Source organism: Amblyomma maculatum, chromosome 8 (genome assembly GCF_055883805.1).
Source record: "Amblyomma maculatum isolate TAMU_Amacu chromosome 8, ASM5588380v1, whole genome shotgun sequence".
Classification (NCBI taxonomy): Eukaryota; Metazoa; Arthropoda; class Arachnida; order Ixodida; family Ixodidae; genus Amblyomma; species Amblyomma maculatum.
In genome coordinates, this window is record NC_139351.1 from 23162965 (window position 1) to 23189070 (window position 26106).

General features: G+C 48.1%; 1 protein-coding gene across 2 annotated transcripts in view; it reads left to right on the plus strand.

Moving 5' to 3' along the window:
- Pbp95 (proximal sequence element A Pbp95) overlaps nucleotides 1–26106 on the plus strand; it is an 82006-nt gene that overhangs the window by 33920 nt on the left and 21980 nt on the right. For both annotated transcript variants that reach the window (XM_084576116.1, XM_084576117.1), the window contains exons 8-11: nucleotides 362–517; nucleotides 8948–9190; nucleotides 14453–14663; nucleotides 25638–25804. In XM_084576116.1, coding sequence (XP_084432242.1) covers nucleotides 362–517; nucleotides 8948–9190; nucleotides 14453–14663; nucleotides 25638–25804 — 777 coding nt within the window. The remainder of the gene's footprint in view (nucleotides 1–361; nucleotides 518–8947; nucleotides 9191–14452; nucleotides 14664–25637; nucleotides 25805–26106) is intronic.

Here is a 26106-nt window from a genome sequence, read left to right on the forward strand (position 1 = left end):
GCAAGAAAGTTTGGGGGGCTGACGGTTCTTGCTTGTTTTGGGGCTCAAAATTGGATGGGAAATGAACTCTGCCCTCAACTCGGGTGTCTATGGACATGCATTGTGGCACATTAGCTCCGAATTTGTTCATGGCGTAGGTCGCAGTGTGACCTGCTCCCACGTTGCACAGTTCGGCATTGATGACTTGTGGTTATGCAGACGGATGCAATGCAGAGGGGATGAAAGCATGCCTTAATTTTGGTTGTGACTCTTATCAGTTCACTCCTTGGTAACACGTCGTAGCTGCTGTCGTTTCAGTGGATAGTATAGATGTAAAGCTGCCCACGAAATGCCCTTGTGATGCTCTTTTTTTTTCATCCAGGTGGCAAGCCTCATGCCAGGCCGGACGAACAACCAATGCCGAGAGCACTATGTCGGGTTTTTTAGTCATGACATCATTTCGGGGTCCTACAAACCCTGGGAGGACGAGACCTTGGTGAAGCTGGTGGAGAAGCATGGCTGGGGATGCTGGTCTCAGGTGGGGTGCAATGACAGTGCAGTCTATGTAAGAGAGGACTGTTGTAACCGTTGGTGTGTAAAGGGGTATGCGACCCCTTGCGAGCCTGTTCGTAGGTCGAGCAGTATTGCCCTCGATGGCATAACTGTTGGTGTAAACTAGGAGCACTACAGAGGATGAAAGCCAAGTAGCGGCATACAGTGGACGGGCAATGTGAAGCATACAAGTGCGTGAGGAAGGAAGTGAAGGAGGGGGGCGGTTCGAGAATGGTGGAATTCGTCAGGGGCCCTCTGTTGCAGTAGCTGCTGCGAGAGATATATGTGGTCAAGAAGATGGCTTTCCGCCGATTCCAAGCACTGCACCACGCATTTTATTTGTGATTGCTTATAGTTTAAATGCCTCAGCAGCTGTGCTCAAATTTTGTATTAGCCGTTATAGAGATCGCTGGGCAATTTTTTTTTTCATCGTTTTGCGGTGTTCTCTGGATTTTAAAGCATTGACGCTTTGTGGGTGCAAGTGACAGGTTTGTGCCAAAAGTGACATTCATTTGTCTTATTTTAGTTTTCGCAAAGACAGTTTCTTTGCTTGGCCCATCCTGCCGATAGATGCCGGCTTGGAACTTTTGTTTCTGCCATTGCTGAAGGGATTGATGACTTTTTTGGCTCTCTCTGAAAATACCAGAAATGCTCTGAACGCCTTTTTACAGTAAGCTCTCGCTTGTTTCGGTGACCTTCAAGGGACTCAGATCACTCAACTGAATATTTACAAGAATATAGAACAGCAAAGGGCACGGCATGCATTGAGTCAGTGTTGTGAAATTCAGTTTGTGAAGTTACGTACAACAATGTATGCAAAGCGAAAAACAGTGACGTTCCTGGCTTTCTCATTTAGAAAAAAAAATAGGCAAAAGTGCATGTTCGCTAAACCTAAATGACCAAAGCGAAAGCGTGAAAGTTAAGCCTAATAAAGCTTGGTTAGACATGGTTGTTGCTTGATGGTAATTACTGACGTTTCCGCACTGACGTTCGTCTCTGCAGCAGCTTCTAGGCGAGCTACGTCCACTGGATTGAATTCGGTTTGTCGTCTTCGCACTCTCTGAGACTAAGACAGTTCATGAGGCATCCTGCCTGGATCATTCGTGATGACTGATACCATTGAATTGTCGAGAGCTGTTGCGATCCGTTGGCTTCGGCTAAGAGGCAGCGGAGGCTGCCTAGGCAGAGTGAGTGCTACACCTCCAGTGTAGGTGCGCTTAATTGACGTTATGGTTGTCACATGACTAGGCAGAGGCGAGCACGCGGTTACCTCAGTTTCGGTGGCGGTGCACGGCGGCCAAGGGACGTCATAGCTGCCACGAGGTTTCTTCGCGGCTCAGGGTCAAACGCACGCACACGGCAAAAAAGCTACAGAGGGGAGTAGTAAGCTTTAAAAAAAAAAAAGTCGTTTACATTGAGAGCCCCGCGGTAGTGGTGCAGTGGTTAGGACGCTTGACTACTATGCCAAGTATGCAGTATCGAATCCCGGCCGTGGCGGACGATTTTTGATGGAGGCGAAAAGCAAGGTGCCCGTCTGCTGTGCGATGTCAGTGCACGGTAAAGAACCCCAGGAGGTCGAAATTTCCTGAGCCTTGCATTGTGGTGTCTGAGTAGCTTTGGGATGTTAAACCCCACAAACCAAACCAAATCATAAAAAGTTACAGAGGTGTCCAGAGAGCGTTCGGGTGCGCTTCCTCTGGCACGGCTTGTTGCTGGGAAGCATCTTGCAACTTTCCAAGGCGTCCTGCAGTCTCGGCCAGAGTGACAGGGTTTGAATCTCGCTCTGCCTTTGCCTCTTCTTCATCGCACTCTCCTTCTTCAAGATGAACACTGGACAGTTTCCAGATCTATTTGTTTGGCATATATAATGGGTTCACTGTCTCACTTCACACTGTCCTCAAAAGGAAGCCCGTTATACTTAGTGGCACGGGCAGAGGCACATTATATTGACACGCTGCATTCTTTATTTTGCCTCTGTGCTGATCGCGAGCGTGTGCCTCCTCGAGGCGAAGAAACCGATGTTCGTCTCCTCGAGGTGAAGAAACTGAAGTTCTTCTGTCGAAGCGGGCCTGCTAGTTTCCTGCCGCACTGTGACTTCTGTTACTCCTGTGTCCCGCGGTGACTTCTGATCAGAGACGTCACACCGTGACATCTGGTGGAGCTGCTGGGTAACGCAACCCATGCTCCGAACACCTCCAACCAGCCGAGACTCCAGCCCTCAAGGATCTCCTACCATCGAGATTACGCCTACCCATCAGAGTAGCCGACGGCTTCGAGGGCTTGATCCTGAATTCGCGCCTCTACAATTTTCTCGTACTGCGAGGCCGCCACCATCTTCTCCAGCACCACCTTCGGAGACAACACAACCACCCGTAATGACGCAGGTAGACACCACTGCCCCCTCCTTCGTGTTGCAGCAGCCGCGGGAGATACCCATCTTCCAAGCCTTTCCCGGCGACGACCCGGAAGACTGGCTAGATAAATTTGAGCGAGTAGCCCAGTACAATCGCTGGGGCGACGACCAGAAACTGCAACATGTATTTTTTTCGCTTGACGGTTCAGCTCGCACATGGTTTGAAAATCATGAGACTACTATCCCAACGTGGAGTTCCTTCAAGGACCAGTTTCTGCAAGCTTTCACCACCGTTTTTCGGAAAGAACGCGCCGAGCTGCTCCTACAGACGAGAGTTCAGCTCCCTAACGAGAGCGTCCTCGTTTACTTCGAGGACATGACGAGGCTATTCCGTCGCGCTGATCCAAACATGTCCGAAGAAAAAAAACTTCGATATCTTATGAAGGGAATTAAGGAACAGATCTTCGTTGGATTAGTGCGATGTCCCCCCAAGACCATCGGGGAATTTGTATCCGAGGCCACTACCATTGAGAGGGCTCTAGAGATGCGATCTAAGCACTACGAGCGGCCGTCCATCCCTATTGCTGCCGCCATCGCGGACACTGGTAGCACTGACGTGCTCCGTGAGACCATACGGGCCATCGTACGCGAGGAGCTGCAAAAACTATTTTCGACGGCAGCACCCCCTCAAGTATCCAGCCTTTCTCAGATGGTTCGGGAAGAGGTCAACCAGGCACTCAACCCACCCGAGCCACTCCCGACAATGCCACCACAGCAGGCCATGACCTATGCCGCAGTCACTCGTCGTGCCTGTCCACCTCCCAGTCAGCATCCACCTCCAAGTCAGCACCAAGCAGCCCCTGCATACACTCGTCAAGCACCTCCCGCTCGAATTTCTCAGGTGCGTCCACGCAAAAGCGACGTCTGGCGCACTCGCGATAATCGCCCGCTGTGCTTCCACTGTGGCGAAGCTGGTCACCTGTTCCGCGATTGCTATTACCGACGAATGGGTCTGCCGGGATTTAGCGCCGACGCGCGAAAGCCGCAGCGTGGTGAACGACCCCCTGCCATTGACGCGTACCTGGCTGAATCATCCGGAACGCCCTATGACTACTCGCGGTCGCCTTCACCGGGCCAATACTCCTCGCAGACACGTGGTAATGCCGGCCTGACGCGGGTCCGCTCCCCTAGCCCCCATCGGGAAAACTAGACGCGGCAACCTTTGGAGGGAAGGTTGCTCATCGACGAAATTCTCAAGCTCCTCCACCGCTGCAACCGTATGGCCACTCCGTTTCACGACGACACGACGCGCCCCACAATGATCCGCTGCCTCGGCGCTCCAGTTCTCCGACGGCACGAAATCAGCTAGTACCACACCGCAGCCGTGACCGGACCCCGCGACGTTCCGGTAACACCACAGCCGTAACCGCCGACCTGAACATTTCAGTGGACGGAACCGACGTGACAGCGCTTGTGGATACCGGCGCCGATTATTCTGTGATGAGTGGGCCTTTCGCCGCCACTCTGAAAAAGGTGACTACACCCTGGACAGGCCCACAAATTCGTACCGCCGGAGGCCACTTGATAACGCCGACCGGTACCTGCACTTCTAGGGTAACTGTGCAAGAAGAAACGTACTTAGCAACCTTCGTCGTACTTGTCCAGTGTTCCCGCGACGTCATCCTTGGCATGGATTTCTCAGCATAGAATGGAGCCGTTATCGACCTGCAGACTAAGTCAGTGACCTTATCGACTGAGAACGCAATACACAGTGCTTCAGAGCGACCGACAGCACTGCACATCCTTGATGATCACGTCACTATTCCGCCCCGTTCCAGCGTGATGACGTCTGTGGCTGCGAATACACTGCGAAACTTTGAAGGTGTTGTGGAGAGTAAACAGATCTTACTTTTCGAACGCAGTCTTGCTGTAGCCAGAGGAGTCGTCGCCTCGAAGACGGCAAAGCAGACGTCCTACTCACAAATTTTGGCGGTGAGCACCAGCATTTAAGCACTGGGACTGTAGTGGCCCATATTTGCGGTATCACGCATGTTCGAAAAGCCTCTGGACTTGCGACGCTGTCATTTACCGAAGTGGAGAGGCCTACCACCGATTTACACTTCGACATTAACCCTGCACTTTCTCAACTGCAGCATCGCCAAGTGAACCAGCTCCTCCAGCGCTATCGGGCGACCTTCTCCAACTCTTCACGTGTTGGCAGAACCGATCTCGCCAAGCATCGCATTATTACGGATGATACCGTGCCACCTCTCAGACAGTCACCTTACCGAGTGTCTCCGACTGAACGCGCCGCTATCACCCGCCAAGTGAAAGAGATGCTTCGCGACGATGTCATCCAGCCCTCGCGGAGTCCATGGGCTGCACCTGTCGTTCTCGTGAAGAAAAAGGATGGTACGCTGAGGTTTTGTGTGGATTACCGCCGGCTAAACAAAGTTACAAAGAAAGACGTCTATCCCCTGCCACGTATCGACGATGCTTTGGATCGTCTCTGCTCCGCGAAATATTTCTCTTCAATGGACTTGAAATCCGGATACTGGCAAATAGAGGTAGATGAGAGGGACCGCGAGAAAACGGCGTTTATTACTCCGGATGGGCTCTACGAGTTCAAGGCTATGCCCTTTGGTCTCTGCTCTGCTCCGGCTACTTTCCAACGGCTTATGGACACCGTACTTGCAGATCTCAAGTGGCAGACATGTCTCGTTTACCTTGACGACATTGTGGTCTTCGCTCCAACGTTCGAGGAGCACCTTCGGCGCCTTGAAACTGTTTTGCAAGCCATAACATCCTCTGGCCTTACGTTAAAGAACGAGAAATGTCATTTTGCTTATACGGAGCTCAAGTTCTTGGGGCACGTCGTAAGCCACGCTGGTGTCCTGCCGGATCCAGAGAAAACGACAGCTATTGCCAACTTCCCTCCGCCCAAAGACCAGAAAGCTGTTCGACGATTTCTTGGCTTATGTGCCTACTACCGGCGCTACGTCAAAGATTTCGCTCGACTCGCCGAGCCCCTAACACGTCTGACAAAGACAGACACGCCTTTCACTTGGAACGCACCACAGGAACAAGCATTCAAAGAGCTTCAACGCCGCCTACAAACACCTCCCATATTGGCTCACTTCGACGAAAACGCCGACACGGAGCTTCACACCGATGCAAGCAACATAGGCCTGGGCGCCGTTCTAGTTCAAATCCAGGGCGGCCAAGAACGTGTAATCGCTTACGCCAGTCGCTGTCTATCTAAAGCAGAAGCGAACTATTCCGCAACAGAGAAAGAATGTCTAGCCATTGTGTGGGCGACGTCGAAGTTCCGGCCATACCTTTACGGGAAACCATTCAAGTTAGTAACTGACCACCATGCCCTATGCTGGCTTGCAACCCTAAAGGACCCTTCAACCCGTCTTGTAAGATGGAGTCTACGATTACATGAATTCGACATAACTGTCACATACAAATCTGGCCGTCAGCATTCGGACGCAGACTGCCTCTCACGGGCCCCTGTAGATCCCCCCGCAGATGAAATTCCTGATGAGGCCATACTGCTAAATGCCATCAGCACAGAGTGCCTCGCTGAAAGACAGTCTGCAGATCCCGAACTTCGTCACATCATGGACTATCTAAACGGTGCATGTACAACCGCTCCGAGAGCTTTCAAGCGTGCTCTGTCATCGTTATGTGTGCGCAATGGTGTCCTCATGAAGAAAAACTTTTCCGCCAGCCAAACGCCGTACCTGATTGTTGTACCTATGTGTCTACGTGATGAAATCTTACAAGCTTGCCACGATGAACCAACCTCTGGACATTTGGGAGTCACGCGCACGCTTGCAAGGCTCAAGGAAAAGTACTACTGGCCTCGACTTAACTCAGACGTTTCACACTATGTGAAAACGTGTCGCAACTGTCAGCGTCGTAAGGTGCCGCCGACTAAGCCCACCGGACTCTTGAAGCCAATAGACCCACCGTCGAGGCCTTTCCAGCAGATTGGCATGGACATGCTGGGACCATTTCCCCTTGCACACTCCGGTAACCGGTGGGTCATTATTGCCACGGATTACCTTACACGATACGCGGAAACCTCCGCTCTACCCAACGGTACTGCCTTAGAGGTTGCAAAGTTTTTCATCAATTGCGTTGTCCTGCGCCATGGCGCACCGGAGATTTTGATTACTGACAGAGGAGCCGCATTTACAGCCGAATTGCTGCAGCAGATTTTAATTCACAGTCATACTGAACACAGGAAAGCAACACCTTACCATCCTCAAACGAACGGCTTGACCGAACGCTTGAACAAAACACTCGCTGACATGCTCTCAATGTACGTCGACGTAGAGCACAAAACGTGGGATGAAGTGCTCCCGTACGTTACCTTTGCATACAATACAGCGGTCCAGGAAACAACGAACATGACACCTTTCCGTCTGGTCCATGGCCGCGAAGTGACCACAATGCTTGATGCCATGTTACCACATCTAGACGACGGCAACCAACAACCAGATGTTCACACCTTTCTGCACCTCGCCGAAGAAGCCCGTCAGCTGGCCAGGCTGCGAATTCAGAATCAGCAACGCCGCGATGCCCAGCGATACAACCTCCGACACCGTGACGCCCGGTACACAGCTGGAGACCGCGTCTGGGTTTGGTTTCCTGTACGTCGACGAGGCCTCAGCGAGAAACTGCTGTGTCGTTACTTTGGCCCGTACAAAGTGGTAAGCCAAGTTGGGGACCTAAACTATGAGGTTGTTCCTGATGGATTTAAAAAGTCCCGACGCTCCACGCTCCCGGACGTGGTCCACGTGGTCCGCCTGAAACCGTATTACGACCGATAGTGTTGACTCTTTCTGTGCGTGAGCAACTGCCCTTCGTGCAATGGTTTTTTCTTTATCTCTACCCACACTCCCAGCATCGGGACGATGCTTCTTGTACCCGGGGGGCAATGACACGCTGCATTCTTTATTTTGCCTCTGTGCTGATCGCGAGCGTGTGCCTCCTCGAGGCGAAGAAACCGATGTTCGTCTCCTCGAGGTGAAGAAACTGAAGTTCTTCTGTCGAAGCGGGCCTGCTAGTTTCCTGCCGCACTGTGACTTCTGTTACTCCTGTGTCCCGCGGTGACTTCTGATCAGAGACGTCACACCGTGACAATATTTATTTACTTTTGGCCTGTTTCACCATAGTATATGTCCTCAAAAAGAGTGTTACTGTCACCCAGCTGGTGACAGATCTCTGTTCACACCCTATGGTCCATCACCTCGTTGCTCAGTTACCTGCTTTCACCGTACAGTGGGAAAGGCTGGATATGTGCTAGCAGTTCTCAATCGTAGCTTATGTTACTACACCACTGCTGCAGAGTGCAAAACTTTGCTTAACTGAATTCAAAAGTAAGTGTAAGTCCACCAGTCGAGTTTGTTCAACTGAAGGACTTACTGTTCTGAAATTTTGTTTAACTGCAACATTCTTGCATAGAATATGTAGGAAAACCACCAATTTTTTTTTTGAAAGTTTGCTCTGAAATATTAATTTGATCAACAGTCCCCATTGAGGGTGCTGGAGGTACTCTGTATAAATCAAATAAATAAATGAACAGAGCTTACTGCATAGCGGATGCAGTTTTCTGCGATATAGTCCAATGTTGACCTTGGGACTTCAATGAGGAGTAGCTGAATGCAACATCGCTCAGCAGCTATTTTTTTTCCTCCTTGCTTACCAGGAGGCTTAGCAGGAAGAGAGGTGTAGCTTTGAATGCTTGTTTCTGACGTAGTGGCATGCGCAACATAAATACTCTCTTGTTCCTCCATTTTCTGACCAGCTATATTTAATGTTGTGAACTTTTCTGCTGTTCCGTCACTTTGCCAAATGTTTTTTTTTTCTCCTTAGTAAGAAATGTATATTGTGGTATTTTCCTTTGCATTGTTCAAAACATTATTGTGTGCTACGCAATGATGCACAGCAATATAAAAGTTACAAAAATTATTTCATATAAAGAGTACCTCACTACTCTGAAATTGCTTGTTTAAAGAGCTTAGTGAAGCCCTCTCCTTCCACGTGCAGGTGGCCAAGGAGATGCCGTGGCGGACGGCCAACTCGATATTGTCACGCTACAAGCGGCTGCAACTACTGACAGGCAAGGACAAAGTGACGGCAGCTGACTTGGAGAAGTACAATTCAGAAAATGTGACCTATGCTCGCCGCCAGCAGACTTCCGCAATGGACCGGCGGTTGGATGTGTACCGGCGCATCTACCGCAAGATCAACACGTTAACACAGAGGGAGACTGCGTTGAAGTTGTGCAAGGTTGGCTATGTTTCTCTGTGTGCATCTCTTTGTATCATACTGATTGACTGAGCTATTAGCCCAAAGAGTGAGAGATGGATGGTACCAGATTTATTTTCAAGCTCTACTACGTCCATTTGCAAGCCCCCCCCCCCCCCCCTGCACGGCATCAGGTTGGGCCGTGTTATCTGTGCCACTGCATAGTGATGTTGCCGCGGCGTCTTGCCGGGGCTGCTGTGGAGCCATGTTGGCGTTTCAGCGATAGGCGTATCCGATGCATCCGGATGGTTTCCTGGCGTAGTCTTCGACGCGGAAGCGCTGAAACCGTCGTTCTCGGGTGGCGGGGAACACGATAGGGGTGTCCCATCCATTTTCGGGAGCCTAGCCCAAAAACGTCCGGGCCAAAAAGCTTCAGAGTCAGAGCGATGCGAACGTGCGTCTGCTCGACACGGCTGCTTGCCCCCCCCCCCCCCCCCTGCGAGAAGATAAAATTTTAAAGAACAGAAGGTTTGGAATCTACATTGCCTTTTTGGTCGTCATCAGCTGGACTATACCCACTGCAGGGCGAAGGCCTCTTCCATATTACTCCAATTAACCTGGTTCTGTGCTGTCTGCATCCACTTGACCCCTGTGAACTTCGTAACTCTTTCGTTACCACGCCTATTCAAATTGATCACCCGTGATCGTGCTTTAAATTGCAGATTTAGACATGTTAGAATCGTTTCTCGTGCGCCTAGCTTCACCCTGTGGTTACCAAATTTACTTACATAATGCTCGCACTTTTTTTCATCGAAAATTGATGCTAAGTTGGGGGGGTGTGATAATTATGCGGGGAAAATTTTCGAGCAAATGTTTTGGAGCGCTAAAAGCAAATTTAAATAGGTCTGAATCGGGATTCTTAGGCCAGCTATTGCAAATATAACCAAAACATTACTCCCATCTGTACCCCATCTGTACGCCTGCTTGCTTACAAATCTATTGTTCTGCCTACCTTAGATTATGCTTCAATCATTTGGGACCCATTGACGCAGACTAACATGAATAAATTAGAGAAAGTTCAAAAGAGGGCGGCACGATACATATATAACAATTACCGGCGTACATCAATAACACACCTTTTAATTCAAGCTGGCCTTCCGACAATAACTGAGCGAAATCGTTGTGCACGACTTAAATTTCTGTACCAATTAATCAAAAGACACTATAGATCAGAACTCACCGATTTGCTTGTTTTTTCGTCCGGATACGCAACCCGACAACAACACCAGCTAACTTTAACTCCTTTTCGCGTTCAAAATAACTGCTTTAAATACTCATTCCTTCCACGAACTATTTCCGATTGGAATAACCTCACTAACAATGAAGTGCTGCAGCCATCACTGACGTTGTTCTCGCAACATATAACCTAGTTTCTTTTTATTGCTTTTGTTATTTCACTGCTGTGTTGTATATGTTTGGTTTTATTATTAATTGCTCAGAAGAGCTTCAACTTGCACTGTAATTATTGTTTATTTTTGCCTGTTTTGTTAAACTACATAGTTTGTATTCCCACCTTGCTAAAATCCCAACACTGGGATTGCAGTATCAATAAATAAAATAAAAAGCAGAACTTACCCATAGTACAGGGTTGCCAAAAGTACAAATTGCCAAAGCACTTTATTTGCCGCACGCAGCCTCATCATCACTCCCCGCGTTTCATGGTTATAATGCTCACAGCAGTCCATACATTTGATCAGACTTGAGCAGAGTCTGTGTCGACACTGCAATCGCCGTCTCTAGTGGCGTACTACGCAGAACTCGTTGACGCTGAAGAGCCTGCTGGCAGCGCGGTTGCTATGCTGTATCGTGTACTCGAAAGCTTTCGGTTTAAAAGCAGCTGTATAACTTGGGTACCGCCCCATTGCAATGTGGCACTAAGAACACGGTAGACGGCGGAACAAAGCAAGCAACACGGATGGAATGAAGGATCAATTACAATGAGACGCGGAGACACCTCGCAAAATGGCGATGACTGCGAGTATCATGGAGGTAAACAAAAAGAAAAAGACGAGCATAACCTAGGATGATGATGATGATCTACACAAACGCACTATCGCCACCTGGTAGCGCGTGCACACAACGAGGCCAGCTAGGTTTAGTAGCGCTCCAAAGATGGCGCTTGTTACTGCTAGCAGACGACTCTCGTGGTAGTAATATTGGTGGTGCGATGATTATGCGAGGGAAAAAAAATTCAAATTTTTGACGCCCAATGTTGGGGTGCGAGCATTACGCGAGTGTGAGTATTATGTGAGTAAATATGGTAGTCTAGGCACTGCGCTTGTAGAACCAGTTTAAATGTTTTCTGCTGTAGCAATGTTCTGATTTTTGATGCACCTTTTTGGGAACTAATATTCATGTGTTGTTCTGAAAGAGGACATGGTGGCCACAGTTAAAGAACCTGCCACCCGTGGTAATAGGCCATTAACATCAAAGTTTTGTGATCAAAAGACTTATGTTTCACATTCCTCCCTTCCTTTACAGCATGGTACATGTGTACACGGAGAATTGTGACGGAAACTGCATCTTTTATATCCTGTAAATCAATTTCAAACGCCACTGATGCCTGCTGTATTAACGCCTCCTAGACATCTGGGTCTGCCTCTGTTTGCTGTGGGGTGCGTCGTTCGAGGAAGTGGCAAATGAAAGGCGTCGTACGGATGCCTCGTTCGGACGCCCGGCGAAGTTAGCTTCATCTATGCATGAATCGCCTATCTGGTGATTTCATGACCACTCATGATGGTACATGGCGCACCCCTTGTCGAACACAACCAGCATTTCATTGAACGCATTGAAGTTCACAGGCGTTCTATAATTAGTTTACAGGAAATTAAAGGCGGAGTATCTGTCACTTGCGGAATCTTGCTATCCTCACGGTAGACAAGGGGAATTATGATGAATGTTTCACGAATTACATACCAGGACATTACCAGTAAAGAAGTTTTTGGAGGGAAGGGGCTTTTTTTTACCGTAGGGAGCACATTTTTTAATCTATAAGCAGCCGGAAACAATAGATTGTCTTTTTTTACATCGTGGGAAGGAGTATATTTTTGGGATGTATTACGACCGACCATAAAGAAGGATTTTCCACTAGACTCGCACGGCATTCAATATTTAAGCATAAAGAATGAGGATGGGGTTTCATTTGACATAATTATGCTTATGGGCCTCCACTGTATATGGCGCTTTAGAATGGCAGGCTATCACTGTGACAGGGATGCCAGACCTGCTCGAATTTATTTTCGAGAGAGTATGGAGTGGTTTGTTGCCATTCAAAAAGTAGCTGTAGAATCTCCCGAATGGCTCTCAAGGGTAGAGCCTTTGTTGTTGTTACGGGAGTTTTAAAGCGACGAGGCCAGTCTAACACTGGCTGATCATGACACTCGTTCATGTACAATGCCTTGTTTGTCCTTTTCATGTTTTGATGGGACTTTCTTTTTGTGTTATATCGTGTGCCAAAGCCAGGCAATAAAGAAAAAAAAATCGAAGAGTGGCGCAGTGGTAAAGCACGGCTGGGGATCCAAGGGATGGAGGTTCGGTTCCCCGGTGAGAGACAAAGTTTATTAATTTATTTAAGTTTCACAGCCGCTGCTAAAGTGTGACACTTTTGCCGATGACAACGATGAGCCAATAAAGGCTCTCGCATTAATATCGAAACCCTCCCACCCCCCTGCGTTCCCTGCGAACGCGTTCCTCGTTAACAATAATGTCGGCTTTGTTATCTGACTGTGTTGAGTGGTGATAATTACCCGCAAATGGCACCAGCGATTCAGTAGTGAGCTTGGACTCTGAGTCTGAATGGTTTTATTCCACGAGAACGCATTCCTGAAGGTCCACCGCATGTCCAACACGCATACTCTACCTTTACAGCCTATTTGGAGCAGTTTTAGTTTGGTGCCTCACAAAAACCAGGAACTGCTTCACCAAATGGCACGAGAAATGAGGCTTTAGATGATGAGATACCACTTGTCATTACAAGCACATTCATGATTACAAACACAGTCTCATCTTAATGTGATGTCATATCACATGTTACATTTCGGTTCCATATTTTGCTTTCATGTTTTGCTTCTATATTTTGCGGACATGTTTTCGCAAGTATAGGCAGGTAAAACTTTAGCCTAAAATAAAGGAGATACATGGCGGCCAACAATGTACTGTTTATTCGCGTGCTGATTTTGGTTGCTACATTGCCGAATGGTGTATTTGTGTTTTCTTGTGGTTCTGCAGCGAACATAATGATAGCCATCTCCGTGAAAGGTTTTGGTTCTGGCATAGCCCTCTTTGCCGTAACACGTCACTTTCATGTTTGCCCATGCACGTGAGTAGGCTGTCTACACTAACAGCTGGTGCTGTCTTGTCCTTGTGGGAAAAATACGCTATATGTAATCATTGCAATCACTTGTGTCCATTGAAAATGCCATACAGTCAGACATGAGCCACGAGGGAACTGTGGGCCAGATGGGGAGCACTCCTTGGAAAGGTGGTGCATGTCATGGGATCCGGGCATAGTTGGGTAAGGCTGGAGAGGTGATTTGGGTCCACCACGTTTATTTCTTTGCGCTGGGTCAGACCAGAAAGCACGGTTTTCTTCTCTCTCTTCTTTTTTTTTTTTTGTAGCGAGTGACCTGTGGTGAAACTTTCGCTCACACTCTTCGTTTCGTACCTGTATGGCTGCTGGAACAAAGAAAAATGTTTGGATATCTATTTAAGACCATTAATCGAGAGGCGTTGATGCACAGAATGGTAACGAAAACAATGAGGCTATTGGCACAGAATAGAGAGCCTGTCTGCTTGACAGTGTCCAAACTATAGCATGGAGGGTGTGCAGCTCTTTCTGGACGACATCGTTTGGGGACAGGAGAAAGAAAAATGACAAGACAGCTTTTGTATGCAGTGCAGTGGTTTACAGTGGTTTACAGTGGTTTACGATGCATGTACAGTCATGGTCAAAAGTCCTGAAGCCAGAGCATTTTCGTCTCAGCCGCAAAACGAAGCAGCGATGGCGCCATTAAAGATTACAGGGCCCATGAAATGTTATGAGACAGTTTCTTGCTGTGATAAAAATCATTCCTTGGAATTTTAAATGCAGTTTGTCCTCTAATGATGGTGTGACGGCTTCATTTTGCAGCTGAGATGGAAATCCTTTGCTTCAGGACTTTTGACCATGACTGTGCATGCATCGTTTGCCTGACGAGGCACTCCGGAGCAGTACAGGATGTTAAGCCGTGCGAACTCTCTGTGAAGGGTGAGGGCCAGACCGTGGATCGGGATGCCTGCCTGCGGCTGTACCAGCGGATGCTGCATCAGTTCCAGAGTGGCCGCACCACCCACTACACACCCGCCCAGGCCCGCTCCCTGAACAGGGCCATTGCCCAGTACGCACAGCCCCTGTACCGGCCTACCTGGCCCAACATGGCTGCCTACGAGCACCAAGAGTGGCACGCTGCGATCAATGGTGCGTACTTCCTTTGCCCACTTGTCTCGTTGAATACTCGTTGAATACACTCACGGGTGCATTCCTCCGTGATTGTTCGAGGCTTGCCTATTGCCGTTTACATTGGAATCTTGCTCATTGGAACTACAGTCATCATCGCCATCATCAGCTGCATTATACCCACTGCAGGGCAAAGGCCCCTCCCACATTCTCCCAATTAACCCGGTCCTGTGCTGCATCCAGCCAACTCTTAACCTTATCTGACCGCATAACTTTCTGCTCGCTGCAGGAGGCATCTTTTAAAACAGATATTTGAGCATACTGCGCGACACCACGAACCCCGAGCACCCACTCTTAGCCGTGCGTGGCATTGCCATGTTTGGGGAAAAGGGGATCCTGGTGGTTTAGCCGATGCTGAGTGTTTGGACCTTTAAGGCCCCTCAGCAGAGGCAACACACCACTTTGGCCCATGCTTCTCGTAGATGGCACCCCCAGGCTGACCCACCTGGGGGAAATCGGCAGTCGCCTTTTCCTGTCCTCCCCTCCATCTTTCACTTTCCTATCTTCTTTCTTACAACCCTTCTCCGCGTCTTCCTTCTTCCGGACGGCGCGGGTTGACCTTGTGTGGTATAATCAGCATGAGTTATGTCATATATGGTTATAGCTATGGTGTATGTCGTGGGCAGGACTCATTCTGTAGTTCCTGTCACGTCTCCTTGTTGGACTCCAAGGTCGGTGGCCGCCACGGTGGCCGAATGGCAAATTTTTTATGGCTTCTCTCCTTTCCAAAAATAATCGTCCTGCAAAAAGAGGGCGGACCGATGCAACTGCAGACCTCTTCCAAAAGACCGAAGAATCATTTCCAAAATACCTTGTGGTGCACAGTGAGGCTGAAGAAAAACCAGCAAGGATCCTCTCACCCTTCATAGTTGCAAAGTCTCTCACAGAAACCTTAGGCGCAGGATATAAGGTGGCCAAGATGGCCAGTGGGGACCTCCTGCTTGAACTGAAAGATCATGCCCAACACTGCAGACTTCCAAACATCAAGTCCATTGGCGACATCCCTGTCACAATAACTGCCCACAGATCACTGAACACAGTTTGGGGCGTCATTTCAGAATACGACTTTCTGCACTCGACAGAGAAGGAAATGTTGGAAGGGCTCAGTGATCAAGGCGTCATTGATGTTCAGAGGATAAAAATCCTAAAGGACAACAAAGAAATATCGACAAAACACTTAGTTCTGACCTTTTACTACAGCACACTTCCGGAGTCAATAGAAGTTAGGTATCTGAAAATAAACGTTCGTCCATACGTCCCAAGCCCGGCTGCGTTGATGCTTCAACTGTCAATGATTCGGCCATGCCTCCCAAAGTTGTCGTGGCTGACAAACGTGCAAAATGTGCTTCAAAGCGAAACCACACTGCAAACTGCAAAGGCCCTGCAAGGTCTTGTCCAACATGGAAAACAGAAAAAGAAATAATTACCTTGAAAGCAAAAGAGAACATCACGTATAAAGAAGCTCGTCAGCAATTAACCAAGACCAGCAGTATCTTCACTTCCACTGCAAAGCCAATTCTAGCATATGTGGTGTGCCGGGGCAGTGCACTACATCTGACTCCGGCCCCTGCCCAGACCGTTCACTAGTGGATCTCTGGCAGGGCCATCTATGCCCCAGGCTGGGACAGCAACCGTTGCCCAGCCAACTCCAAAAGAAGCCCCGCTGGCCAGCAGGTCGCAAGTGTTACCCCCCATCGGGGAAGGCCTGCAAATCACACACCCGCGGCTTCTTCGCGAGACTCCAGCACTTCTAGGGAGGCGATGGACACTGTCCAAGTTCACCGCTACTTCAGCGGCGGAACAGCTCACTTGAGCGTGCAAAAAAAGAAAACTCACGTGTAACAAAGCCCAAAAAGCCTGAATTCTAAAATTTTCAACTGGTATCCAAAGCATCGAACATAGCATCCCGGATACACTGGAACTGCCATGGATTGATGAAAAATTAGTGATGTAATGGATATCTTAACTTATTTTCGCTACTTGTTTTATGTCTCCAAGAGACAAACCTAAGAACTCGACACAAAAATATTTTAAAGAACTACAATGTCTTTCGTTGCGGCCGAGAACATGTGAACAAGCTTTCTGGAGGCGTTGCTATTGTAGTTCAGGGTGGTGTGGCAACCCCTGAAGTCAGCCTCAGGATCAAATATGAAGCAGTTGCTGTTAGCATCCTTCATTTTAAAACAGTCACAGTATGCACCATATATCTCCAGCGTCATCTAACTGTAGCACTCCATGACTTAGAAGAATTTTTAACGCAGCTTCCAGAACCCCTCTCCTCTCTCTGGGGTAGTCAACAAACTGACACAAGGTGCAGCATTTTAGAAGATTTTATTCTCTCTAACAATATCTGCCTGCTGGATACTGGATACAGTCGAACCCGGATATATCGAACCCTGGTTATATCAAACTCATGGAATCCCCTTGAATATCACATGTAAAAGTATAGGAAAGCCGCGTCATATATCGAACTCAATTTCACCGGTCGTTCGATATATCGAACTCCACACCACGCACTGGAAAGTGTGCCTTCTCCAAAGACAATCGCATCACCCTCGGCTGTTTGCCGCGTGACGTTTTCAAGCCACGCGCAGAAGGAATGAGAGGGGACAGTTCGGCGACGGCTGGTCTAGGGCAGCGCCGCGCCCATTCCCCAAAGGTGCTAGCATCTGCGGTTATCGTTTCCCGCGCGGCAGCACGTGACGTTTGCAAGCCATGTGCGTGAATGAACCAGAGAGAACCGGTGGGAATGAGAGGGGAAAAACGCGATAGAGCGAAGCGCAAGGGTGGCCCATTCTTATGCCGAGCTATCTCCTTCCTCTTCCTCGGCCTTCGTTCGCAATAGCTCGCGCTACGCATGCGCCAAGCCAGCTTGGCTCGTTCTCAGACAAAACATCGGACGCTTTCTCCAGCGTGTGTTGCGCACCCTCTGCGCGCGGCACCTGACGTGGCTATGGCGCCTGCAGATCTCTTTTTTTCTTTTTTGCGAGATTCGTCTATTCTTATCGTTGTGCTGTACGCGCGGCATAGCTTAAGATAAGGCGTTACGAAGCGGCATTTTTTATTTTTTTTTTTTTGCAGGAGTCGTTTATCCTTAGATGTATGAATCAACGAAAGCACGCGGTCAGCTGCGATCATGACACTGGCATTTAGCATTTTTCGCTTCACACAGCATTTGCAGTTACTGTATCACGCCTTCCAATGATTTTGTGGCAGTGGACTACGCCCGCCCCAAGCGCGGCGGGATAAATCGAACCAGGCTTGTGCAATCAAGCCATCACGGGCAGTCTGCCAAGTTCGCTCCCCCGCCGTAGGAGCTATCAAAAGATAAACACGCTGCGACGTTATTGCTGCGCAGCATCTTGGCATGCTGCCAAGAAATGAGGTATGGAGGAGATGACCGAAACAGAGTGCGACATGCAAGCGAAAACGCTGCCGATTTCTGCCGCGGCGGCACAGAAACCTTGTTTTGAGCTGCCGCGGTGGGTCGAACACAGTTCCAGCAAGGTGGACATTTTTTGCTCTGTCGCTGCTGCTTGTCGCTGAGATCGCTTAATCGCTTGCATGTAAGCGAGCTGGCCTTGACGCTTTTTTTTTTTTCCAAATTCTCGAGTGCCAAAGTGGAGGGTGGGTTCATTATGCGAGTGAGTTGATTACACGACAAATACGGTATCATTTTTTCGCATCGTAAGTGCCATCCCAAGCCGATTTCTGTATATAAATTATCGATGTATCGAACTATCTCGCGATCCCCTTCGAGTTCGATATATCCGGGTTCGACTGTACATATTACTCCCCAAGCAGTCAGAGAATGAGCTGCCTAGACTTATCTTTTACTTCACCTTCACTTTTTAACGATATTAAATGGTAGATTTTAGACAGTTCGTATGGAAGTGACCATCTACCTGTAATTATCAACATATCATCATCATCAGTCATTCTGACTAAGTCTTGCCGGCGGAAGCTTCACTTAGCTGACTGGGTACTTTTTCAGTCTGAAGCCACTCTACACAAAATATAGTCAGATCAACTTAGCATCGACGAAATCAATTAGAGATTTACTAAATGTATTGTTGCTGCTGCACACTTGGCCTTCCATAGTGAACAGGAGCTATGCGACAAAATCACAGGTCATGGTACGCACACAGTTGCAGAAAAGTAAATAAAGAACAAAAAGAGACCTGGGGAATTTTCCGACAATATTGAACATATTGTCGTATTAAAAACATTTTGAGCATATTGAAAAAGGCGAGAGCTAAAGCACGATATATTCGGCGCAGTGTGGAAAAAGAATCATTTCGGAGATATGTGTCATCCGTAAATAGCTCTAGCTCATGAAAACAAATGTGGGAGTGGTATAAACTATATGGCAGGTATCCCCCTTTACAATCCCTCTTTTTACAGCTCCAGACATGCAAACATCTCGGAAGAACAGGCAAACATACTGGAAGAACACTTCTCAAGCGTTTCAAGCTCAGTTCATTATTCAAACTCCTTTCTCAGATATAAAAACACTGCCGAAAAACAAACTTCCTACAAATGGTGACTTGAACGAGCCCTACAATCAGCTAATTACACAAAGAAATTTATACAGTACTCTCTTGGCAAACAGACTGCTCCCAGCCATGACCAAATCCATTATAAGATGTTGGCCCATCTCTTTTTGGCCACCGTCGAAGCACTTTTAAAATTCTTTAACAACGTATGGATATCGGGAAAAATTCCTGAAGGTTGGAAAAAAGCCATTATCGTACCATTTCTGGAGCTTGGAAAACAGCCAACCTTTCCTGGTAACTATAGACCCATAGCTCTCACGAGCTGTCTTGCTAAATCTTTCGAGAGCGTACTGAATATGAGAGAAATGTTCATGCTCAAATCCCGCAGTCTCCTTGATAACATCAAAGCGGCTTCAAAAAGGCATTCTCAACTGTAGACCACCTTGTTCGCCTTGAAAATATTGAACACATTCATAGCCGACACTGTCTAGCTGTCTTTTTTTTATATGGAAAAGGCGTATGATACCACTTGGAAGTACGGCATCTTCAAAGGTCTATCCGAGCTGGGCATCCATGGAAGGATGCTAAACTGCCTAAATGACTTCCTATCTATGCACCTTCCAAGTACGCCTTGGCTGTACCCTTGCAGAGAACTTTATTCAGGAAACTGGAGTACCTCAGAGGTGTATTCTCAGTACCGCACCCTTTATCATAAAAATAAACTCCATAGCCAAAGTAATTCCAAAGTCTGTTATGTACTCGCTTTATGTGGACGACCTCCAAATCGCGTGTACATCATCAAGCCTATCAACATGCGAAAGACAGATACAACTCGCATTAAACAAGCTTGGAAATTGGGCAGACAAAAGGGGATTTAGATTTTCTCTTTAGAAAATAGTTGCTGTTCCCTTCTTGCACAAGAGAGGCTTGCAGATTGATCCTACCCTTAAATTAAAAGAAACCATGCTTCCAGTAAAGTAGGAACGTAAGTTTTTAGGCATAACATTTGACAAGAAGCTCACATTCCTACCGCACATAAAGAACTTAAAAGTTAAGGGGGGAATAGGGGATCAGAGGAAACGTTTTTATTTTTTGACTTAGAGGGATGAAATTAGGCAGGCTGCCTCGAAATAGCATCAAACAGAAAGCTATGAAGTTTCAAAGTGATAGCTTCAGTAGTTTTTATTTTATCATTGTTTATATATTGGTCACATGTTGCTTGCTTGTGGAAAGCCTGGCATGACAGGAAAATGGGCTATGGGTCTTCAAATGTTCTTAATACTTACCTAGAAGTAGCCTGAATCAAGATTCTCCTTAAATTTTTTTAACTTTTCTGCTCTTTTCCTAACTGACTTTAGTATGCATGTTCTCTTTATGTTTAGAAGGTATCATGCACTAATTAGTTATGTGATGTTAGGAAGATAGTGAGAGACCGGTCCATAGGGTCACGAAGAGCCGGACACGACTGAACGACTGAACTGAACTGATGCACTAATTACTGTGTTTCTGTGGACACAAATCACGTTCTGAGGTAGCTTTCATAGTGCGACGTTCACTGGGCAAATATCGGCTCTGCGATGATCGGCCGCCGGCGAGTCCAAGGAAGCGAGCGTGCACTCGCGAGCACCGCAACTCGTCGATGGCTCAGCTGCCGGCATGTCCGCGGAAACGAGTGCGCATCCGCGAGCGCCGTAACTCGTCGATGGCAAAGGATTGCCTTCACTCACGGTTGTCGGCTGTGGACACATCTCGGAGTTGAAAGACACACCGTAGAAACTTGTCTCCGCTGCTCGGCAGTTGGGCGGCCGTTGCAAGACCACTTCTTCGTTGGATGAACTTGCGATGGGATGCTCGTGTACGGCGACACTCACTAACGTGTCGATCCTCACTGGCGTCTCAATCCTCACTGGCGAATTAACGTTGCACCCGTGGCTCGACGGCGAGAGATCGTGGCCCGCCTCACATTCGCTAGCTGGTGCGTGGCTCGATCTTGCAGTGGCACGTCCGCGTTTCGGGGAGATGCTCGAGCATGCCAACGCTCACTGGCATGTCGATCGTCACTGGTGAAGTAACGCCGCACCCGTGCCTTGTCAGCGAAAGATCTTGGTTCTTCTCATAGTCGCTAGCTGGTGTCCGACTCTGCACGAGATCACACAGCACGTTGGGCGCGCACTCCGCCGATTCTGAAAGGACGCTTGGCTCGGCAGAACCACCTGCTGATAATCGCCGCTTCTTCCTTGCTATGACAGGCTTACATTCTCGCTTCTCGTAGGAATGCTTTGTCCACAACTTTTTTTCGACGTGCGATGATTCATTGCGCTTGGTCGAAGCCTCGAAACACAAGACAAGGACTTGCTTTCCAGCGGCGGTCAAAGCTGACACTCCCTGTGCTGGCTGCCATTATGCCGCGGCGTCAGCCAATGAGGAGGGGTCTTGCAATGCGCCACGGCGCAGAGCCAATCGGGGCCGGCATTCATTGGCTGCTTCGTGTTGCTATCCTGCAAATTTTCTTTTTTTATGCACTTGCCAGCTGGCGGAGAAGGAAAGGAAGGGCTGGGACAAAGAGTCGAAGAGTCGGGCGGCGCTCCGTGGCGGGAAAGCCGAGCAGTCACGCCGTGAACTTGGCAGCTTTTTCGCGGTTTGGAGCAGATATCTCGATCCCGGAACCGACAAATATATTTATTTAGAGTACTTAGAGCTTGTTTTTTGGTGAAATATTTCAGGACAACATAGAAATAATGTTGTAGATTGGCGCATGATAGCCTTAGTTGCTTATGCGCCAGACAACCCAACACAACACAACAACACATAACTTTCTGCTGCCCCCTGCTACACTTTACTTCCCTTGGAATCCAGCTTGTCACCCAAGCGACCATTGGTTGTCCTCTTTTCGCACTACATGCCCTGCTCGTGCCCATTTCTTCCTCTTGATTTCCGCTAGAATGTCATTCAGTTCAGTTCAGTCGTGCCCGACTCTTCATGACCCTATGGACCATATCACGCCACACTTTCCGGTCTCTCACTATCTTCCCAACATCACATAACTTCATCTTCAGCGCCTCGAGGATACCATCTAACTACCGCGTTCGCTGCTTACTCCTTCTCCGGTGACCCTCAACCTTTCCCAACATCAAATCTTTCTCCAGCGACTCCTCTCTTCTCATCAGATGACCAAAGTAGCTGAGCTTTAACTTTGGAATTTGACCCTCCAATGAGCAGTCAGGGTTTATGGTCGACAATATCGACTGATTTGATCTTCTGGCAGTCCAAGGAACTCTCAAGGGTCTCTGCCAGCACCACAATTCAAACGCATCAATTCTTCGGCGGTCAGCCTTCTTCACAGTCTAACTCTCGTCATTAACAGTCAATGTCATTAACTTGAGTTATTTCTCTGACCCACTCTGCATGCTTCCTATCTCGTAATGTTACACCTACCATTTTTCATTCCATATCCCTCTGCATTCTTCTCAACATAAGTAGAACCCTTTTCGTTAAGACTCCGTGTTTCATCCTCGTGGGTGGGTACAGGAAGAAGCCACTGTTATATACTTCCCTCTTGAAGAAGACGAAATACAATAAGCTTGGTCAATTCAAAGTCATCAGAACCACTGAAAGTGTTCAGATTGACTGCACACAGCAAACGAATATCGACAGAAATTTTCATTGTGAAAGTGCATGCCTCCCGCTTGTTCCTGCTGCTGCATTTCGTTTTGTAGTTTTACGCAGGATGGCACTGCAGCGTGTGAGTGGCTTAACATATGATAAGCCTGTTGCTAAACTAGCACAGCTATAAAAAACTACAGTTGAACTCAGATATATAGACCCCGGATAATTCGAATTTTGGTTATATTGAACCAATGGAACATCCCCTTGAAAATCCCATGTAAAAGTATAGGAAAGTTATGCTGTATATCGAACTCTGCACCACGCACTGGAAGGTGTGCCTCCCCTAAAGACGATCACATCACCCTGAGCCATTTGCTGCATGACGTTTTCAAGCCATGTGCAGAAGGAATGAGAGAGAACCACTTCGGCGACTGCCAGTCTAGAGCAGCGCCGCGCCCTTTCCCCAAAGGCATGCACATCTGCGGCAATTGTTTGCTGTGCGGCAGCACGTGACGTTTTCAAGTCATGTGCGTGAATGAACAAGAGGGAATCTGTTTGGCAATGGCCGGTATGGAACAGACGCAGCCAATGTAGCTATGGTGTTTGGGAGAGGGGAAACAATGCGATAGAGCAAAGTGCAAGAGTGGGCCCATTCCTCTGCTGAGCTTTCTCTCTCCTTTCCTCTCTTTTTCCCGGTCTCTCAGCCAGTGGTGGACGGAACGTCAGACCCTTTCTCCAGTGTGTGTTGTGAACCCTCTGTGCGCTGTGAGTGACGTCAGTCGTGTGTAGTTGTACTGAACGTGCGGCGTAGCATAAGCTATGGTGGCTGTGAATGTTAAGAAGCGGCAGATTTTTTTTTGCGAGAATTGTGCATCTTGCACCTCTGAATCAACAAAAGCATGCTGTCAGCTGCTATCACGATACCGGCTTTTAGCATTGTTTGCTTCAAACGGCATTTGCTGCTATCGCGCTTTCCACTGATTTTGTGGTTTTGTGATTTATCATTCTACCCCAAGCGGGGAATGATAAATCAAACCAAGCTTGTGCAATCTGGCCATCGCAAGCACTCTGCCAAGTTTGCTCGCCGCCACTTCAGGACCTGACGTCTAAAGTACTATATTCAAAAGATAAAAACGCTGGATATTATCCCTGCGCAGCATTGTGGCGTGCTGCCAATAAATAGCTGTGGATACGGTGGTGCGAAACGGAGGGGCGTACTACCAAGTAACGCTTTCATTTTTGTAAAGTTCCCAGCGGCAAAAGTGGAGGGTGGGTTCATTGTGCGAGTGGGTTGATTATGTGACAATTATGGTATCATTTCTCACGATCACAGGCGGTGTCTCAAGCCAATTTCTGTATACAGTCGAACCCGGTTATATCGAATCCGGATATATCGAATATTAGTTATATCGAACTCGCGAAATATCCCCTTGAAAATCCCATGTAAAAGTATAGGAAATCCGCGTCATATATCGAACTCAATTTCACCGGTCGTTCGATATATCGAACTCTGCACCACGCACTGGAAAGTGGGCTTTCCCCATAGACAATCGCATCACCCTTGGCCGTTTGGCGCGTGATGTTTTCAAGCCACGCGCGGAAGGAATGAGGGGACAGTTCGGCGACGGCTGCTCTGGGCAGCGCCGCGCCCATTCCCCAAAGGCGCGCGCATCTGCAGTTATCGTTTCCCGCGCGCGTGGGTGTGACCAGTCTTTTGCCGAGCTATCTCTCTGTGGATGAGAGGACTGTGGATGAGAGGAGCTGTGGATGAGAGGACAAACGGAGTGACGCGCGCCATCGACATGCAAGTGAAAATGCCCGCGATTTCTGATTTCTGCCGCGGCGACACAGAAACCTTGTTTTGAGCTGCCGCGGTGGCTCGAGCGGCGAGAGGGACGCAGTTCCAAGTTTAAAAATTTTCGTTCTGTCACTGCCGCGCCGTCGCTGAGATCGCTCAATCGCTTGCACGTGAGCGAGCTGGTCTTAACGCATTTTTTTTTTTTTTTCATATTCTCGGGTGCAAAAGTGGAGAGTGGGTTCATTATGCGAGTGGGTTGATTACGCGGCAAATACGGTATCGTTTTTTCGCATCGTAAGTACCGTCACAAGCCAATGTCTGTATATCGAACTATTTCGCGATCCTCTTCGAGTTCAATATATCCGGGTTCAACTGTAATTGGGATTTGAAATCAGCGTGAAAAGCTGCTTGAGACTAAGTTTCACTCGGATTGTTCCGAATATTAAGTTACAAAAAATGTTGAGCCCATGAAATGGCATTTACTAAAGCTACAAAACGTAGGTATCCAATCAGTCCCGTCTTCAACGCATAAATTTTTAAGCTAGTGTTACTAACACCAAAAATACGCGAAAATGCCAGCGCAGAAGGAAAAAAATACTTGAAGAAAACGAGGCACAACGATGCTCCACCACACTCCACCCCCGTCAATGAGGAGCGTCCACTGAATGGGCCCACTCAGCAAGCCCAATGGCGTTATATGGGAGGTTTGTATGGGTAGAACATGTCGCCCTAATCAGTTGCGAGCGGTCTCAGGGAGCCTTTTTTAAATATTATTTGTAAATTATCGACTCCATGCAAACCTTTTAAATTTTGCTCTAAAACTCACATCTATGCATTTCTCCCACTAAAATATTAAAGTATCGTTTGAAGGGCACCTTAATACAACTGCCGTTGAGTGCCCAATGGCTTTGTCACTTGTGTGCCACACTGCCCAGCATAGCACATAATGTCACAACAAGAGTAACTAGGTCATGACAAGACTGGAGTAGCTGGGTGTCATTTTATTCAGTTCAATTGTACTCCTTTTCTTTCTAGTTTTGCACGACATTCTGAGCCTGGAGAGGCCACCAGTGAACCGTCAGGTTGAGCAGGTGGGCACCCTGCCCTCATTTGAGGAGCACTTCCGCACGAATGTGGTAGGATGGCCTGCAGGATTCCAGCGTGGCGTCAGCGGGGCACGTCCACTACTGCCACCAACCGAGGTGCGTCCTGGCCAACCTCACATTGGCCAATTTTGTTTTTGGGGGGTTTGATAGGGCGGTGTGAATGTTCAAAACATTCAATGTGTTTTGAACGGCTGGCAATAACTATTCAGCTTCTGTTTATTTAATATTTTGGTTTGGGCGAGTTGGTTCTAATAAAGTGCAAAGAAGACAGGACACAACGTATGACATGTATAGAGCGCAGCTTCCTACTGGTCTATTTCATTGAAGGCCGCTACATTTGTACCAGGGAAGGCAATTGCAAAATCAAAAGGTACGTTCACATGCACAGATCATATCAG